The sequence below is a fragment of the Peromyscus leucopus genome, chromosome 19, assembly GCF_004664715.2.
Source record: "Peromyscus leucopus breed LL Stock chromosome 19, UCI_PerLeu_2.1, whole genome shotgun sequence".
Taxonomy (NCBI): domain Eukaryota; kingdom Metazoa; phylum Chordata; class Mammalia; order Rodentia; family Cricetidae; genus Peromyscus; species Peromyscus leucopus.
Window position 1 is genome coordinate 55,183,660 of NC_051079.1, and position 20,343 is coordinate 55,204,002.

At 40.5% G+C, this 20,343-nt stretch overlaps 1 protein-coding gene across 1 annotated transcript in view; it reads right to left on the reverse strand.

The window, feature by feature from the left end:
* The window catches only part of Ptpn2 (protein tyrosine phosphatase non-receptor type 2), a 53,865-nt gene that overhangs the window by 18,255 nt on the left and 15,267 nt on the right, over window positions 1-20,343 (reverse strand). Inside the window, exons 4-5 of the mRNA XM_037196920.1 lie at window positions 18,118-18,218; window positions 11,206-11,304 (exon numbers count right to left, since the gene is read on the reverse strand). Coding sequence (XP_037052815.1) covers window positions 11,206-11,304; window positions 18,118-18,218 — 200 coding nt within the window. The remainder of the gene's footprint in view (window positions 1-11,205; window positions 11,305-18,117; window positions 18,219-20,343) is intronic.

Sequence of the window (20,343 nt, forward strand, 5' to 3'; positions counted from 1 at the left end):
AATACCAACTATGATTTAATAATCCTTTCTTTAAAGAAAAGGGGGGGGGATTTGAAGGTACATACTGAAAGGCCGAAACTATTTACCTGCAAAAACTGATCAAATGGTAAGACATATTTTGGAAAAATTAATGTTAAAGAAAAAGGGAGAGGGGCTAGAGAGATGGCTCAGTGGTTGAGAGCACTTGTTGCCCTTGCAAAAGACCTGGGTTTGATTTCTAGCACCCATATGATGGTACGCAACCATCCATTATCCCAGTTCCAGGGGATCCAACAGGGATACATATGGTACACATTCGCATACACAGGCAAAACATTCATATACCTCATATAAAATAAATTAAAAAAAAAAACAAGAAAAAGGGAGAAAACTCTTTTGATTAATATAAGTAAAATAAGTAATGGATTTGTAAAAGAAATAACATTCATTTGACATGGATAGTAATCTATAATGCTAGAAAGAAATGAATGTATTTTAGTTCAAAGAAAAGCAAATAAGCCAAAAATTTTTATGCCCTGTCAAAATGACTTTTAAGTACTAAAATAGCAGATGCACTTTCTCTGACATCAGAGATTAAAATGCCCATGAGGGGCCAGTGCTGTGGGACGGTCTATATGTCAAATTGCTCTGATTGGTCAATAAATAAAACACTGATTGGCCAGTGGCCAGGCAGGAAGTAGGTGGGACAAGGAGAGAGGAGAATTGTGGGAAGCAGAAGGCTGAGACAGAGAGACACTGCAGCCGCCGCCATGACCAGCAGCATGTGAAGATGCCGGTAAGCCACCAGCCACGTGGCAAGGTATAGATTTATGGAAATGGGTTAATTTAAGCTATAAGAACAGTGAGCAAGAAGCCTGCCACGGCCATACAGTTTGTATGCAATATAAGTCTCTGTGTTTACTTGGTTGGGTCTGAGCGGCTGTGGGACTGGTGGGTGACAAAGATTTGTCCTGACTGTGGGCAAGGCAGGAAAACTCTAGCTACAGGCCACAGATGGCTCAGTGGTTAGGAGCACTTGTTGCTCTTGCAGAGAACCCGGGTTTGATTCCCAGCACCTACATGGTGGCTCACACTATGCCTTACTCCGTTCCAGGGGGATTGATGCCTTTTTCTGACCTCTCAGACTACCAGGTACATATGTAGTGTACCACATACATTTGGGCAAAACCCTCATACATATAAAGGAAATAAATAAATCTAAAAAATTTTTAATGCCCATGAGTCCTTCCTTATGACTTGACAATGAGTATTAGAATAAGTGGACAGACAAAAACAAAGACTGGTGATGAGTATTAAATACACTCAGGTGGGTCCTCTTAAACATCCAATTCTTAAATGTTCTGGAACCAATCTTCTACAGGTGTGAAGGATGTGCACAGAATTTAGATTTAAAGAGGGATATGGGATATGTCACATGCTCTAGATAAAGCAGAACTAAAAACAACAACAAATGAGTGGCTGGAGAGATGGCTCAGGGATTAAGAGCACTTGCTGCTGTTGAACAGGACACAGGTTTGGTTCCCAGCACCCACAGGGCTGCTCATAACCACCTGCTCCAGTTCTTCCAGGGGAATACAATGTCTCTTCTGCCCTCAGGCACCAGGCATGCATGTGTACAAAGACATACAAGTAGGCAAAACAATAATAGACATAAAAATAAAAGTAAATCCCTGGGCAATGGTGGTAAGTGTACACACGTGTACACACACACATGTGTACACACACACACACACACACACACACACACACACACACACACACACACACGTATATTTAATGCCAGCCCTTGGGAAAGACAGGCAGATCTCTGTATGCTCAAAGCCAGCCTGGTCTACAAAGTTAGTTTCAGGACAGCCATGACTACACAGAGAAACCCTATCTCAAGAAGAAAAGAAAAAAAGAAAGAGAGAGAAGAGAGAAAAGAAAAAGAAAATTAAACAAATAACAGTAAATCAATCTTAAAAGAGAAAAAAACAAAAGACAATGAGGAAAATTAAAAATGTCAAACTATCATCAATAATTATTTTGGATGACAATTCAAAACTGTTTTCTATGCTATCAGAAAAGGCAAATGAAGCCGGGCAGTGGTGGAGCACGCCTTTAATCCCAGAACTCGGGAGGCAGAGCCAGGTGGATCTCTGTGAGTTCGAGGCCAGCCTGGGCTACCAAGTGAGTCCCAGGAAAGGAGCAAAGCTACACAGAGAAACCCTGTCTCAAAAAACCAAAAAAAAGAAAAAAAAAAAGAAAGAAAGAAAGAAAAGAAAAGGCAAATGAGTCATACAACAATTCTCATGTCTGGTATTTCTGATATACTCCGTATTTTTGGTATGTTTCTGATGTCTTTTTGAACCAGGATTTTCTGGAAAGGAAAAAGAGCAGCAGACATAAGACATAAGGAGTAAAACCAATTTCTAAATTTCCAGATTTGAATTAGGAAAAAAAGAAAAAAAATCAACGTGTACTCCTGAGAATTTTTTGAGACAGGGTCTGTCTCTCAACATAGCCCTGGCTGTCCTGGAACTCACTATGGAGATTAGGTTGGACTCAAACTCAGATCTGCCTGCCTCTGCCTCCTGAGTGCTGGGAGTAAAGGCGTGCCCCACTACAGCCTGGCCTTGACACACACATTTTCCCTGGCTGTATTCATTGAAAAATCTTAAGAACAATGATTGAGCTAATAGCAACATATGTCCTATTTTGTAGTGATCAAGAAAACCACTGTCCAAAGCGCCAGGTGTGGTGGTACACCTCTTTAATCCCTACAGAGAGTTCAAGGCCAACCAAGTCTCAAGACAGACATGACTACATAAAGAGAACCTGTATCAAAAATGAACAACAAAACACTGTCCGTATAAACAGGCTCCTGACAAATGGCTATGTGAGGTCTCAGGTGTCAACAGCTGAGCCTGCAATTGGTAGGCATTCTATCGAAAAGTAAGCTACTAAAGTCTCAACACTGCAACACAAAGATTAAAGCCGAACCTAGAGAAACTCTGCTAGCCAATGAAGGAATTATATGATTGCCAGTAAGTACAATACAAAGCAAAGGAATAAAACTAATCAAATCTTTTTTTTTTTTCCTCCTTTCTATTCAGGGTTTCTCTGTGTAGTCCTGGCTGTCCTGAAACTCAGAGATCTGCCTCTGCTTCCTGAGTGCTGGGATTAAAGATGTGCACCACTACCTGGCATGAATCAAACTTTTTAAATTTAGAAATTCACCTACTCCTACCATTCCTCTTCAATAAAACCAGAAAGCCAGGGCTGAGTGTAGTGACATATGCCTTTAATCTCAGCACTTGGGAGGCAGAAGATGAGGACTCTGGGTTTAAGGCCAACACAGTTTACACAAGAGTGGCAGGCCAGACAGGTCTTCATAATTCGATAGACCCTAACTTGAAAAAACAACCTCCCCAAACAAAACAATAAACCTCAAAAAGCCCAAGCAATATACATAACACACAAAACAAGAGCAAACTCCAATTAGTCATCTGTTGAGACTATAGAAGAAACCATGTTTGAAAACTGTTTCCTATGTGTATAAAAGCTGCTGGGTAGAAAGTTTTTCTGTTTTTGTTTTTATAAAAGCATGCCAACTAAAACTGGAAAAGGAAAGAATTATATGATCTCAGAAGCCAAAATTAACTAGAGGTAAACATTGAACAACAAAGATGCTTAGGTCATTAGAACAAACAAGCAGACATTACAGGCCTTTTGATGAAGAACACAGTATTACCTATGCAAGAATTCCCTCCTCCCAAAAGAATCATTCAACTCCATCTTAGCATCTAGATGCATCCACAAATACCATTTCTAAGTTCTGGTGGTAGTCTCAGGGAATCACTAAAAGAATTCTACTCTACTTTGAAGTGAGGATGAAATTTACACATCATCATATTTGCAACACATTCAAACAAACAAAACAATGTCCCCACCACTGGATTTTTAGATAAGTTTGGAGACAATGGAAAACAACTACAGAATTTCCAATAGTGTTGACAATGTGTTGGAAATTCTGTTACACTATTGGAAATTCTGTTATGTCAATGTTAAGACAAATTGAAAACATACACTATCACCAAATCCCAGTAACTATGAATTTAAGAATCAGGAATCTGACAGAGAACAGCATGATATATTAAAGTTGGAAGAGATCTTAAGAGATCCTAATGCTTGACAGAAAATGATTCTAAAGCCACATAAATCTTAGCTACACCACTAACTGGCCCATGACTTAAGGTTACTGGGTTATCTGATACAAACCCCCATCCTCTTCCCTCCCTCCCTCTCTCTTAGACATGGTCTTACTTGTCTGGCCTGGAACTCACAGAGATGTGCCTGCCTCTGCCTCCTGAGTGCTGAGATAAAAGAAGGCATGCATCACTGCCCCTGGCCCTTTTCCTTTTTAAAAACATATTTACTTCAAAGTGTGTGTCTGTGAGTACATGCATGTGAATATAGGTATCTGGTGAGTTCAGAAGAGGGCAATGAAACCCCTGGAGCTAGAGTTACATATGACTTTGAGCTGTCCAACATGGGTGTTAGGAACTGAGCTGGAGTTCTCTGCAAGAGCAGTGTTTGCTCTTAACCCCTGACCCATCTCTCCAGCCCCTGATACCGTTTCTTTACCTCTCCTTTTTCACCCTACCTTTAAGCAAAACTGCCTCACTCTTCTACTCGTCCCTGTTGTCTCCGACTCACTATTCACTCCCCGCTTACTCTAGATTTTCTTAATCTAATAACCTAGTGTTACTGATATTTTTCCTCCTCCTCCTTCTTCCTATTATCTATACTATTATCTTAGCACAACCACTCTAAAATGGCTCCTTTGCTTTCTAAAGTATTTTTACTTTAGAAAACAGCTGGAGCCGGGCAGTGGTGGCGCACGCCTTTAATCCCAGCACTCGGAAGGCAGAGCCAGGTGGATCATTGTGAGTTCGAGGCCAGCCTGGGCTACCAAGTGAGTTCCAGGAAAGGCGCAAAGCTACACAGAGAAACCCTGTCTCAAAAAAAAAAAAAAAAAAAAGAAAACAGCTGGAGTTTAAGTGTGATTTCTACTTGATTATTCTATATATGTACAGTGGGTTTACTCTACATAGTAACTGTTTATACAGGCACTATTATACTTTCAAGGGATTACTGGGTATTGATTGAATCTAGTGTTCAATAGCCCAGCAGATAAAACAACGCCTTTACCCTACTACAACCTAGTTCCTCTTGAATATCACAAGCATTGCCACAGAAAGATTAACAAAACCAACCAGCCAAATGTAACAACAAAGAACCTCAGATGCACGTATGCAAAAGAACCTCAGATGCACATATGCAAAAGAGAAACAAGGAAAACATGAAAAGCCAAGGCAGTATGATGCCTCCAAAAATTACTAGTCCCACAGGAATTTTCTTTAATCAGAATAAATTAGAGAAATTCCAAAGAAATCAAAGAGGCGATTGAGGAGATAGCTTAGCAGGTAACGTGGTTACTGCATACACACCAGAAGCAGAGACTGGATCCCAGCACCATAGAATAAAGCTGGGCACAGAGGTGGGCACACAGCTGTGGGGGAGCAGACACAAGTAAATCCCAGGGGCTCACTGCCAGTCAGTCTAGCCCATCTGTGAGTTCCAGGTTCAGTGAGACAATCCCTCACCACAGACAGGCCATCCTGACAAAAACTGATTTGAGTTAAATGACATTGTAGACCAATCTGACTTAAAAGACAGCACAGATTACATGTTCTTAGCAGCAGCCCAAGAACCTTCCTTTGAGATCACTCTTATGGGATGCTGTCCTCCAGGAATGAGAGGCCACTGTGCTTTAGAACTTCAGCAGCAGTGATTACCCAGGGGAGACCTGTGTAAGATTGAGCCCTTTAACATTCCATCATGTATGGAGGAACTCACTAGGCTCTTCTCTCTAAGGGTTTATAGGTAGTTCACAGTGGCTGGGGAGACAGAGAGAGAGGTTTTTCTTTTTTCTTTTTGTTTTTTCAGACATGGTCTCACTATGTAGCTCTGTTGCCCTGGAACTCATTATGTACACCAAGCTGGCTTCGAACTCAGAGATCATGGCTGCCTCTCAAGTACTGAGATCGAGGGTGTGCACCACCACAGCCGGCTTTGAGAGAGAAGTTTTTCTTTGGTGATGGACTCAGTTCTAAATCACCAATGTTTCTAAAATTAACTTCACACCTATGCTATTGTAAACAGTGCCATTCACTAACCTGCCAAACTACACTGGAGTACAACTGTCTGTTTCTATCACTGATGCTCTATCTGGAATGACAGATGTTTGCCTCACAGGAAAGTTCACACAACTTGCTTATAGAAAGCAAGTCTTGAAAAAAACTGAAATAATGTCTTATACTTCACTTGACCTCAATGGAATAAAAATTCAAAGCAACAAGAAAAACTACAGAACATACAAAGATTTATAGAATGAAAAACAAAACACCAAAAAAGAGAAAAACAAAAAAGAAAACACACCATTGAATGAGAAATAGGTCACTAAAGAAACCAAGTGAACGAAAAATGTATATAGAATTGCATGAAAAATTAAAACATAACATTCTAAACCCTGTGGAATATAATGAAAACAGTTGTAAAAGAAGTTTATAGCTGTAGTTGCCTGACATAAAAGTAAATAAGTACATTAGAGATACTGCAAATAAATAACGATGTACCTGAGGCTTTGGAAAAGAAAGAACAAGCCAAGCCCAAAAGTAGATTGTAAGAAAAGGATCAGGGCAGAAACTAATGAAATGAAAACTAAAGAAACAATACAAAGAACCAGTGAAACAAATACTTACAAATTCATTTTGTGAAACCTGTAGAGACCCACAGAGGTTCCCTAGTGAGAACTTACTCAGGGTCTGAGAATCTGAGCTTGATTTACCCAGCAGGGCTGCATAAGGGGATGCTTTGACCATGGGCGTGGTTACCTGATGTTTGGAAGGGTCTATACTTGGCTGAGTGGTGTGCTTTGATCTAGCAAGGGGGAGGTCTTCTGCCCCACCCCTTGGCATTGTTAACAAAAGCCCTTTTGAAGAGGTAAAAAGGACCTTTGGGTTTTGATCCAAGTCCTCCTGAAGCTATCCTGTTTCTGTCTTTCTCCTGTTCGCTATCTTTCTATCTAAAAGTTTCTTATCCCTCTCTCCTCCTCATAGGAACCCCTTTAAAGGTGGGAGCTGGCCTCCCACGGAAACCAGCATTACTCTAGTAGTAATGTTGGACAAAGACAAAACACACAAATAAAATGATAGACCACTTTCTCTGGTGAACATAACTACAAAATTCTCAATATAATACTTGCAAACTGAATTCAAGAACACAGAAAAGAGATCATTCACCATGATCAAGTTGGCTTCATTCCAGAGATGCAGGGATGGTTCAACATATGCAAATCAATAATCACACTGCACCACATAAATTGACTCAAGGACAGAAATCACATGTTAAAAAGACATCCCTTCATGATAAAAGTCCTAAAGAGACTAGGAATGAAAAGAACATACTTTAACATAATAAAAACTATATATGAAAAACCTATAGCCAACATCACAACAAATGGAGAAAAATTCAAAACATGTTGGCTAAAGTCAGGAACAAGACAGAGGTTTTCATCTTTCTCTACTCTTATTCAATATGGTACTTGAAGTTTTGTTTTTTTTTTCTGAGACAGAGTTTCTCTGTGTAGCTTTGCGCCTTTCCTGGAACTCACTTGGTAGTCCAGGCAGGCCTCAAGTTCACAGAGATCCGCCTGGCTCTGCCTCCCAAGTGCTGGGATTAAAGGCGTGCGCCACTACCGCCCGGCTTAAAGTTTTAACTAGAGCATTAAGACAAGAGAAGGAAATGAAAGGGATACAAATGGGAAAGGAAGAAGCCTTTGTATACTTATATACTGATAAAATGATCCTACATAAAAGAGATCCTAAAGACCGCGTCAGAAAATTCTTAGATTTGATGAACAGTTTTTGCAAGTGTCAGGATATAAAATTAATATACAAAATCAGTAGTCTTTCTATATATCAATAACAAACATGTTGCAGGATATTTGATCACACTGTGAACCCCAAGATTGCGTTACTTACTGAAAAAAAATCTGTTTCTAGTTGTGGTGTAGCTCAGCCCTAGCACATATCTTTAATCTAAGAGCTTTCTGCTTATTGTAAACAGGATTAAATATAGTTAACCATAGGTCAAGAGGTGAGCAAGCAACCAGGTGACTGGAAGTGAACAAGAAAAAAACCATAGAGAGTAAGAGGGAGTCAGGATGGATAGAGAGACTTACAGGAAGTAGAAGGGAAGGACATTCAGTTGGAGTTTTTTGTTTGAGACATGGAAGAGAGAGGAAGTTTTTCGGGGATGTTGTCTGAGGAGGAAGGTCAGCTGGGTGCTTTCTCTGCTTCTCTGAGCTAGCAGGTTTTCATCCCAGCACCTGGCTCTCAGTCTTTATTGGTAAAATTGAACAACTGAGATTTTGTTAAAAACAACACAAACATGTTTACAAAGAATCAGGGAAATGATCTCACTCTAATACCTTAAAAAAACAAAACAAAACAAAAACCACCTTGCAATAAACTTAGGTAAAGAAAGATCTCTACAATAAAAGCTGTAACATTAAAGGAAAACAAAACAAAATCTTTATTTATTTATTTATTTATTGTTAAAAGATTTATTTATTTATTATGTATACAGAAGAGGGTGGCAGATCTCTTTACAGATGGTTGTGAGCCACCATGTGGGTGCTGGGAATTGAACTCAGGACCTCTGGAAGAGCAGTCGGTGCTCTTAACCTCTGAGCCATCTCTCCAGCCCCAAAACAAAATCTTTAGAGAGTTGAAGATGGAAAGACTTTCTCTGCTCACAGATTAAAAGAATAAATATTGTGAGGGCAAGAACTGTGGCTTAGTAAGAAAAATTATTGCTTAGCAGGCATGAAGTCTGAGGCTCAACCCCTAATACTGACTGACAAACAGAAGGAAGAAAGGAAGGAAAGTATGTCAGCTGGTTGATACTGTAAAAGAGGCTACACTATCCAAAGCAATCTACAGATTCAGTGCAATCACATCAAAATTCCAATGCTATTTGAAAAATATACTTTTAAAAAATCCTAAAACCCTTATCTGGATGTTGTTGGTGCACACCATTAATCCTAGTACTTGGAAGACAGAGGCAGGCAGATCTCTGTGAGTTTGAGGCCAGCCAAGTCTAAAGATTGAATTCTAGGACACACAGGGCTACAAAGAGAAACCCTGTCTTGAAAAACAAAAACAAGCCAGACAGTGGTGGTACATGCCTTCAATCCCAGCACTTGGGAGGCAGAGACAGGAGGATCTCTCTCTGAGTTCGAAGCTAGCCTGGTCTACAGAGTGAGTTCCAGGATAGGCTTCAAAGCTACAAAGAAACCCTGTCTCAAAACAAACAAACACACAAACAAATAAAAACAAAACAACCCCCCAAATAAACAAACAAACAAAAAAAAAACCAATCCCCTTATGAAAGTTCTAAAGACCCTGGGTAGAGGGGGAATCTAATTCTGAGTTAAAAAAAAAAAAAAAAAACAATAATGCCAGACCATACATGAATTCAAGTTATACCACAAAGCCCTAACAATAAAAAGGCATGATACTGTCACAAAAAGAAACACAGATTAATCCAATAGAAAGGGAACCCAGAAAAAGCCAACATAGCTTCGCCCAGGTGATTTCTGATGTAGGTGTTACTGGGAGAGAAGTGGATGGGTAGATAAAAGCAGATCCTCAAGGCTCACAACCAGTCCAGTTAAAACAGGGGCCTGTAAGTTTGGTGAGAGGCCTGGTCTCAAAAGTAACGCAGAAAGCAACGAAGAATAAACTCTGCTCCCCCTAGTGGGCGCACATAAACACATCAGAGACCTAGGCAATGACCTTCTGACAGGACTCTGTCTACTCACTTAGGAAATCATGTCAACAGATGACAAAAGGAACCTCTGAAGTTAAGAAGTCTCTGCACAGAAAAGCAAATAGTTATGTAAACAACGCCGACAGAATAGCAAAATTTTGCTACCCATTTTATCTGACAGAAGACTAATACCTAGAATATACAAAAAACTCAAAAACATAAAAAACCCAATCAATAAATGGGCTAATGAAATGAATAGACAATACACAAATGGTCATTATATACATGAAAACATGTTCAACCTTACCAGCTATCAGAAGAATGAAAACTAAAACTGCAGTGACATCCCCATCTCACTCTAGGCAGGACGACAATCGTTAAGAAAAGAAGTAACTATTAGATGTAGTGGTGCACTGCTTAAATCCCAGCACTCAGGAGGCAGAGGCAGGTGATCTCTGTGAGGATAGTCAGGGCTACACAAAATAAAGAAAAACAACAACAGTAACACCACCACCACCAAAAAACAAAAAACTCTGCTGGCAATGGTGTAGACAGAAGGAGCTGGTACACGCTGCTGCTGAGAACGTAAACTAGTCCAGCCACTGTAGAAATCAAGTATGGAGGTTCCACAAAAAACTGAAAATAGAGCTGCAGTATGACTTAACTGTAACACTTCTAGGTATCTACCTACAGGACTCCAAGTCAATACATCACAGACAGACCTACATTTTATCAACGTTTACCATGGCACTAGGCACCAAAGCTAAGTTATGAAACCAACCAGGTGTCTACAGAAGGATGGACGAAGAAAATGTAGTATAGTTACAGAATGAAAAGTTTTAACCAAAAAGAGCATAGTCATGTCATCTGCAGAAATATGGAAGCAACTGAGAGAAAAACAGAGAGGGTGTTTCTCTAATTTCCCGATCTGTGCAGAATCTAGAAGAGGGGCATGAGAGAGGAAGTGGGACTGTCCAGGAAGAGCACAGAAGGAAGGGCTGAAAGGAGGAGAGGTGGGAGAAAAGGGGGAGTGAGGCGGCCAAGCAGGGAATGTGTTCAACACATCACCCACACCTACATGACAATGTCCTCATGGAACAGAATAAAACATACAGCACTATGACTCTAGAAAATGAATTTTTTAAATTTGTAATGAAAAAGAGGAAGGAAAAGTATTCATTATTTCTCTGTTGAGAAATATCCTGGCCACCACCCTTTAGCCACCAAAGGTCCAAAGTTAAATGAGTATCCTCTCCCGAAATGAAACATTTATAAACTGAAGATCACATACAGCACACTCAACCATTAGTATTAACTATTACTCACCGATTCTTTCTCTACAGTTCGGTTTAACATGACAACTGCTTTGGTCTTTTGCTGCCACACCATGAGCCAGAAGTGGCAACACGTGTTAGGAAGTGGACCCTGTAATAACACAACAAGAGCACATCAGGCAAAGGAGCAGGAAAAGGACAAAGCTTCAAGGATGCCGCTGGAATGCACTATCATAGCCAGTGGATTAGGTCCTGCTAAGAAAATCATGACTTTAAATGCACTTAAATTCAAAATATAGTCTGCATTCAATAAAACTTCCCTGTATGTAAAGATGTTTTATTTATTTAGGCAGAAAAAGAACTGTATGGCGGAGTTGGGGATTTAGCTCAGTGGTAGAGCACTTGTCTAGCAAGCCCAAGGCCCTGGGTTTGGTCCTCAGCTGGCAGGGGGATGGAGGTTGGGGGATGGGGTGGGGGATGGGGGTTGGGGGATGGGGGTTGGGGGTTGGGGGTTGGGGGGAGAACTGTATGGGATACCTGGTTCAGAATTAAGAGTTGGATAACTAGATTCAAATAACAATTATAAAATACATGTAAACAAAACCAACTTATTTCACTGCTTCTGATCTATCAAATTATTATGGCTTTGCTGGCATGATCAAAGGTGCCTACAGCATAACACACAGGCAACCCAGAATCAGAATCAAGAATGAGAACATCTGGGGGCTCATGTTCTAGCTACAAAGGATTCAGAAAGGCAATTTGTCTCTTTCAGTTCTGCAACAGACAGGTGATATCTCACACAGGTCATAGGGAGATCTGTGGAAAATGGGGAAGTTTATGTCATTACTGGCCAACCAACCAGCCCAAATCAACACAAAAGAATTTGCAGGGGAAAAAAAGGAATCATGAAAGCACCTGCAAATCAGTTTGTTGTGCCTAATATCATCTGGCAGAGTTAAAAGTATACAGTAGTCCTTATTACAAAATGCTATGGAGGAAAAAGCAAATATACACTTCCAATTATTTTCACATTTGTCTTAATGATAGCATAGGGAGAAAGAAAAAAAAGAGGGGAGGGGGGGAGGCAAGAGATGAAGAGGCATGCCCAGACCCTGACTTCCTTCCTTTTTGTAGGGCTGGAGATGCAACCCAGGGCCTCGTGCAAACTGAGCAAATGCTCTACCATTTTGAGCTATCAAACTGACCTCCATATAAACATGTAGCCAATTTCCAGAGCAATGTAGCAGACTGGAGCAGACTGTTCAGTGTCAGGAGCAGGGAAGACCAGAGCTGCAGTCCCACATGTAACTGAGAGTTTGAATAGTTCTATACTGAAATCATCTTTAGGGAAGATTTATTTCTTTTTCTTTTCTTTTTTTTTTTAAGATTTATTTATTTATTATGTATACAGCATGTATGACTTCAGGTCAGAAGAGGGCACCAGATCTCATTACAGATGGTTGTGAGCCACCATGTGGTTGCTGGGAATTGAACTCAGGAGCCTCAGAAGAAAGAAGTCAATCAGTCAGTGCTCTTAACCTCTGAGCCATCTCTCCAGCCCAAGATTTATTTCTTGATGGGTAGAGCAATATGCTCGCAAGAGAAACTCTAGGTTAACCTGTAAAAAAAAATGCTAGATATCTGCAAAATTACAACCTTAGTGTTAAAGGATACAATCCTCTTCATTCAATGTACTTATCTACTTCCAATATAAAACATGCAGTCCAAAGGTGAAAAAACAAACATCCTCCCCACCAAATAAAGCAATGAGAAAATCCTTAATAAAATGAATACCTTTTCCTTTCATCTTAAAAAAAAAAAAATCATGGGCTGAGTGGGCATGGTGACCCACACCTTTAATCTCCCCAAAGAGGATTCTCTGTGAGTTCAGGGCCAGCCTGGTCTACATAGTGAGATCCTGTCTCAGAAAAACAAAACAAAATACAACCACCATGAAGTGAGACTAGAAAGATGGCTTGGCAGTTAAGAGTACTTGCTGCTTTTTCAAAGGACCCCACAGTGTGGCTCACAGTTACATATAACTAGCTCCAGGGGATCTGATACTCTCTTTTGGCCTCATTAGGAACCTATATATGCACAGTGCATATAGGAAAATATACACAAACACACAAATAAATAATAAAATAAAAAAAGCACTCTTTAAAAATAATTATGGGGGTTGGGGATTTAGCTCAGTGGTAGAGTGCTTACCTAGTAAGCGCGAGGCCCTGGGTTTGGTCCTCAGCTCCGGGGTGGGGGGGAAGTTGAGGGGGGGGGCAGGGGGATAATTATGAAGCAACTCAGTAGTGAAGTCCTTTGTGTGCACATACATACCTCAATTCTATTACTGGTTCTAAAGACTAAACAATAAACATGAAACAGCTGTTATAGTATGAAGAACAAAGGATTCTAAAAAGACAGGAATTTATCTATCAGTTCTTTCACAAGTCAGTAATGCTTCCCCCCAATTTTTTTTTTTTTTTTTTTTTCTGGCTTTTGACACAAAGTTTCTCTGTGTAGCCCTGGCTGTCCTGGAAATCTCTCTGTAGACCAGGCTGGCCTCAAACTCACAGAGATTCACCTGCCTCTGCTTCCCAGTGCTGAGATTAAAAGTGTGTGCTACCACCAACTGGCTAAAATGTTACCAGATTTTTATACAGTAAAATGGACATGATATACAAAAAAAAAAAAAATCTAAGACTCAGGCAAAAGACAATCTAATAAGCAGCAAAGAACAATCAAAATACTGTAAGTAACAAACATTAAATGTAGGTTTTCTCTCTTTGTTGAAGTTATATGCTATGCATAGCCATGACTGAAATATAGTCTCAGCCCCTACAAAGTGCAAACAGGTGGGTGAGAAGTTACTTCCATCGCTAACATCAAATACCCAAATCACCAGCTCTTATGTTCTAAGAGAGCCTGAGAAGGTACAGCTACACAGCCTGTGTCTGCCTGAGAGGTGATACAGGACAGGAGCAGTTAAGGTCACTCTGCATGTTCTAAACCTAAGCACAGCCCATAAGCGCACATGGCAGAAGTAGGGGACACTGGAGTGGACCCCGCCTGAAGAGCAGGTGGCTCTGGTGACAAGGAAACATCTCACACAGCTGCACTGATACACGTGGAGCTGAGCAACTCTGAAAAGGGCAGGCTAGCAAAGCAGGAAGAATACGATGAGGACAGCTTTACTGGGGTGAAGAAACAGGAAGGGGGCTCAATCAACTAACCAACCAACTAGACACAGAAAGTAAAGAATTCAAGATCTAGGTTAAAACAGCCACAGAACAATGAAAAAACACAGAAAGAAATCAGAAGAAAAAAAAATAGAGAAACAAGCGGCTAATTCCCCACTCCCAATATGTTGAGTCCTGTCTGTTAGGACACAAGAAAACAGTTCAACAAGGGACAAATGATTTAAAAATCATGAAACTGTTATGAACTTTTACCATAATGAGATTTTAAAGACTTTACAAAAAGATCATTAATCCCATTAATACTAATCTGAATAAAAGTGGCAATGCAAAAAACGCCACAGTTCATAGTTGAGTTGTTAGCTACTACATTGAGTGTGCTGGATAGTTTTATGTGAACTTGACACAAGTTCAAGTCATATGAAAGAAGAGAAACCTCAATTTAAAAAAAAATGCTTCCATAAGATCAGGCTGTAGGCTGGCCTGAAGGCATTTTCTTAATTAGTAATTGATGGGTGGGGCCATCCCTGGGCTGATGGTCCTGGGTTCTATAAGAAAGCAGGCTGAGGGGATACAGAAATGGCTCAGAGGTTAAGAGCACTGGCTGCTCTTTCAGAGGTCCTGAGTTCAATTCCCAGCACCCACATAGTGGCTCACAACCATCTACAATGAGATCTGGTGCCCTCTTCTGGTGTGCAGGCATACTGCGAGAGTAATTCTCTAGGCAAGGAATATTGTTCAGATGTAGCAGTACTCACCTCATGTGTATGGGGTCCTTAGGCCCTACCCTGCCAAAATCAAACATACTAACAAACCATGGTCCCCCAAACTGAAATATAAACATGGGGATAGCTAAAAGAGAATCGTAAGAAAGACCCGTCTTTAGGGAGTAAGCGAAAGAACCAATGAGGCTGAGGAAAATGGCAGCAAAGAAGAACAGGTGCGAAGGGGTGACCAACCACCTGTTCTGGTTTAGGTATGAAATGTTCTGCCTTGGGTTCATGTGTTACAAGCCCGGTGTCTCTTGATGGACTTTTGGAAGGGCTTGGGTCTAATCACAGGTTAACTCCTTCGTCGGTTAGTATGGCAGCAATAGGAGGCAGAGCCTAGCAGGAATCAGCACAGCACTGGGGGATGCCCTTGTCACATACCTAGTTCTCCCTGTGTCCTGCCTGCCACAATATTCTGCCTCAACTTAGCCTTAACGCTGACCTTGAACTTAAATCTATGAAACTAGAAGCCAAAATAAATATTTTTTCCTTTTAAATTTCCCTTCAAGATTTGTCACAGCAACAAAAGTATAACACATCATGCTTTTCCATGTTTTTAATGTTCATTTTCAGTACAAAGTACATTTTTAGCTCTGAATATTGATTTAAGAAAATCATAAATTATAATAACTGAACATAAAACTTCAGTTACTATAGAACAACAAATTAAAATTGACAATCCCAATCCCTAAATGACTGCTCCTCAATGGTATGGAGATGATTAATTCATTCAGCCCACATCAGTCCTCTCATGAAATTAAGGTTGGAATAAACACATTATCATTTCTGTTGGGTCTCTCAGGTCAGTTTTTCAATCCCATGAGTGACCACTGAGTATTTTGTACTTTATTCAGCTGTTTATTATCAAGTCACTGCATGAAGAAAATCATATTAGGTCCAAGTTAAAGAGGACCACAAGTGATTCAAATTATAAAAGCTATGAGGTTGCTCGGAGATGGTGGCGCCAGCCTTTGATATGAAGCACTTGGGGCCACAAACACTAGCAATCCCTGGAGTGACAGTCAGGATCTTCTTGCTAATTCTCTGTTGCATCTCAAATGGGTGCCAGCAGGAAGCAGGTCATCGTTCTTAGTAGATCAGCCAAGGGGTCAAGAGAGTAAAAGTTCTGGATGGAATCACGCATACTCCTCCTCCTAGGTGTAAACACCTTCAGAAAGTGACTGTAGGAGAAGGAAGGTTAGGAGCAGGGGACAGGACAAGATCTGAGGGTACAAAAGAGAAGAGGCCTGAAGGGGGAGGCTGCTGAGTACCTGGTAGAGGCTCAGTGCCTGGGCCACTTTAAATCAATGTTCCTTAATAGCTGTATAAACATGGCATCTTCTCAAATGTACACTGTCTGTCTTTATTTGGCTTTGTGAATTGTGAATTGATAGCCTTAGCCCCTTTTACACCAGATTGCTTCTCTTTCCTTTTTAGTTACAGGAACTACTTTAAAATAATGTTTCTCTGACAAAGACAATTCTAATGGCTCATAGGTATATTAAGTTAAACTTAAAACAATTCATACTTTTCTCTGTCTTTCAAATAGCAGGTTACATTAATCTGTTAAACTTTTTAAAAACTTCAAACATGGTGCTACAGATGTTAGGGTCCTGGAGAATTCCCACAATCCACGTATGCCATCAACAAGAGCATTTATTATCTTGAGACGATTCCAGCATGCTGGGCCAACCATCCTACACAAAGGCAAAATGGCCACGACCCCAAGAGGGACAGGGACGTATGGGCACATCTAAGCACAGCTAAGGGGAGTTCCTAGGTCATCTCAGATATGACTGGCTTAAGCACGCGACAATCATATTAGTATGTTCTAATTGGCTAGAGCTAGCAAGGGCTGGTTAAGGCTACGGCATTTCCATTTTTGGGCAGGACTAGACAAGTTCCAGGCTCTGTCCTCATCTGGTTATCACCTTGAGCCACTGACTGTGGAGGCTGGCTGACGTAGTACCTGCTGACTGTGGGGGCTAGCTCAGGCCTGGTACTTGCATTTATTTACCAGGCCTCCTCGTCCTTGCTGTCGGGAGTGTTGGAGATTAACTGTCCTTTGTTCGTGACTTCCTCAGAAACTGCCTGTTCAGTTCCAAGAAGCAGGGACAGAGGCCTAGTTCTTAGCTGAGTTATTAGGGCAGGCTGTCACGCTATTTGCCTGGTCCTCTCACAGATAGAGTCAAGGGCATTTGCTTCTCTTCCAGAGAACCAGAGTTTGGTTCCCTGTGCCCATATTGTATGGCTCAGAACAGCCTGTAACTTCAACTCTAGGGGATACCCTCTTTTGGCCTCTGTGGGCACCGTGGTACACATGTACATATACATATACATATACATAGAGACACATAAATAATAAAATTTAAAACTCTCAAACATTATAGCTTATACTTCTGAACATTGTGGCTGACGGAAAAATGACAGTGTTGCTATTTAACGTCTTATTTGATAAAGAGAAAGCTATGGTCTCAGAATGGAAGAGCAATGCTTGCATTTGTGGAGGCTGGGGTGCTGGAGCACTGGGGCAGAATGGCAAAGGCAGCCAGGAGGACTACACTCTAAGAGGCTCTGCACATTTAGACCCTGTTCTCAGCATAGCTGCACTCTCTGAAAATATATTCATAGGGCAGAGATAGACAGAAAAGTGCTTTCAAGGGCCTTCCTGGTTCTTCATCACAAGTTAGGGGAAGAGAACTCCAAGCCAAGTAACAAAAGCTATGTTAGATACAGTACAAGAAGTTAATTTACCTGAAGAGAACTGCACCAAGCCATTTCAGAATTTCCTCCATTGAACATAGTAACATTAGAAACAATCTTACTTTTTACCAACATATTCAGAGTCTCAGAACTATGACGTTGCAACTGATTTCAGAACCAGAAAACTAAAACAGCATGTCATTTGCAGATGTCAAGATATACATACAAGCTATGTTTAAAGCACAGTAGCCAAGCTCCACTCTCCAGGTGTCTACCCAGCACCACACTACTTGCCTGTGTTAAGATGTAACTTCTTTGTGCCTCTTCTATGTCAACTAAGCTGGCATTAATATAATCATTTTCAGTACTTTGCAGTTTAACACGACTGTGATCATCTGAAAGTAGAGAATGATAAATAATAACTGTCATGTCAACTTTTCCATTCCTTTTTACTTGATGTCAATATTCTAAGGTAGTTATAGATGATAAGAGAAATAGAGAAAATATAAATTAACAGCAAGGGAGAGTTGAGACAAATCCTAAATCACCTATTTTATTTTATTTTTTTAAAATAAGGAAGTTAACACACAATCTTATGACTGGGTGTTGGGAAGGAAATGCTTCTGTTTGAAGTCTATCATCGACAGTAACATGAAAAACTAGCCAGCATGTGCAGTAAAACGATTAAGGCACTTACCTTACTGGAAGTGAAAAGTCATCTCAAATCTCAGTGCCTAGGAACTGAGTATCTATGTGCAAAAACATAACTGGGCTCAAACTGATGAGAATAGATTCTTCACTTCTTGGCAGCATGCATACAACTGTATTTAAATAATGCTTAAGACCGAGAAGCTAAAATAATTGGATTATTCCAACTATATTCTTTACAAGAGTCCTGGAAACACTTCATTACTTAAGACTATGTTAACAGGTTAGACACATTTCTACATTTTAAAAATAAAAACTGCAGATTTAGAATTTATACTAATTTTAGTATCTAAAATGCAACACCTGACCTTGTGTCATTTAGATGAGGAAGAAAAAAATAAGAGGCATGTAAGAACTTATCCAAGATTAACTTTAATTTAGAATCCTAAACATAAAACAGCCACAAGCATAAAACTAAATTACAAAGTGAATGTATGATGCTTCACTTCAGAGAATATATTCTATGATAAACTATTCCCCTCAAAAAAATCTATCTTAAATATTCACTCTTTCCACTTTCTCTTTCTGTTTTTTGAGCTAGGGTCCCATGGAGCCACGGTTGGCCCTCAACTGGATCTGTAGCAGAGAATGACCTTAAAATCCTGATCCTTCTAACTCATCTCTCAAAGCTTGGGCTACACCCCACTCACCCACACACAGCATTTTTTTTTTCTTTTCATTCTTCTAAACAAGGTTTCTCTGTGTAGTCCTGGCTGTCCTGGACCTCTCTTTATAGACCAAGCTGGCCTTGAACTCAGATATCTGCCTGCGTCTGCCTCCCTGAGTGCTGGGATTAAAGGTGTGTGCTACTTACTATACCAGGCTTTTGGGCTACCACTTTAAAACCAAAATCGAAACAACTACAACAAAACCAAACCCCAAACTGTCTAAACCATTTCTTCATGTGAATAAAAATGTTAAATGGCTTTAATTTCCACACCAATGTATCTCAGATGTTTGTTGGACTGAACAGAAGACCTCCATAATATTACATGTCATTTGCCAAAAGAAAACTACGATCTTGCTGTAGTAAATCACATGTACTAGTCTTCTGGGAAAAAGGATGTCAGCAAGCACTATTTTTCCCCCCCGAGACAGAGTTTCTCTATGAAACAGTTCTGGCTGTCCTGGAACTCATTCTGTAGACCAGGCTGGCCTGGAATTCACAGATTCGTCTGCCTCTGCCTCCCAAGTGCTGGGATTAAAGGTGTGCGCCATCACCACCCAGCAAGCACTTTTTAAAAAGTTTTTTATTAACAGTTTAATCATCCTTTAATTGTCACACTGTACAAGATGGTGGACAGCTTCCTACTCAACAAAATAAAGACCATCTGTGTCGTAGATAACACCAATGGAAGAATGAAAGCTTTTAGAGAAAGCAACAGAACCACCAAAATCTAGACTCCACTACAGTGTCTCCCAAAGGAATGAAACTCCTCATATTGCAATCACAGGAAGAATACAAACCAAAAGACCCCCACATACAATCATAGTCTTTTGGCCAACATGCAACTCAGAAGGATAGCCCCCCCACCAGGGTGCTAGGAATTCAGTGTACCTGCATAACACTTTCCCAAGACCAAGGCAGAGCTTAGAAGCTGAGACGAAAGAAAAGCTCAGCAGCTTAAACAGTGCTCTCTGTTCCTGGAATCCGGCTATTTTCCTTCAGTCTTTAACCCAAAACTATCAATAGAGTAACCACACCCAATGACTAGAAGCACAGCAGGGCACTGGACACTATCTGAAAGCCACCCAAGGCCAGTGCACACACAGGGCTTCGCTTCATTGCCTAACAATGATTTATCCAGTCAG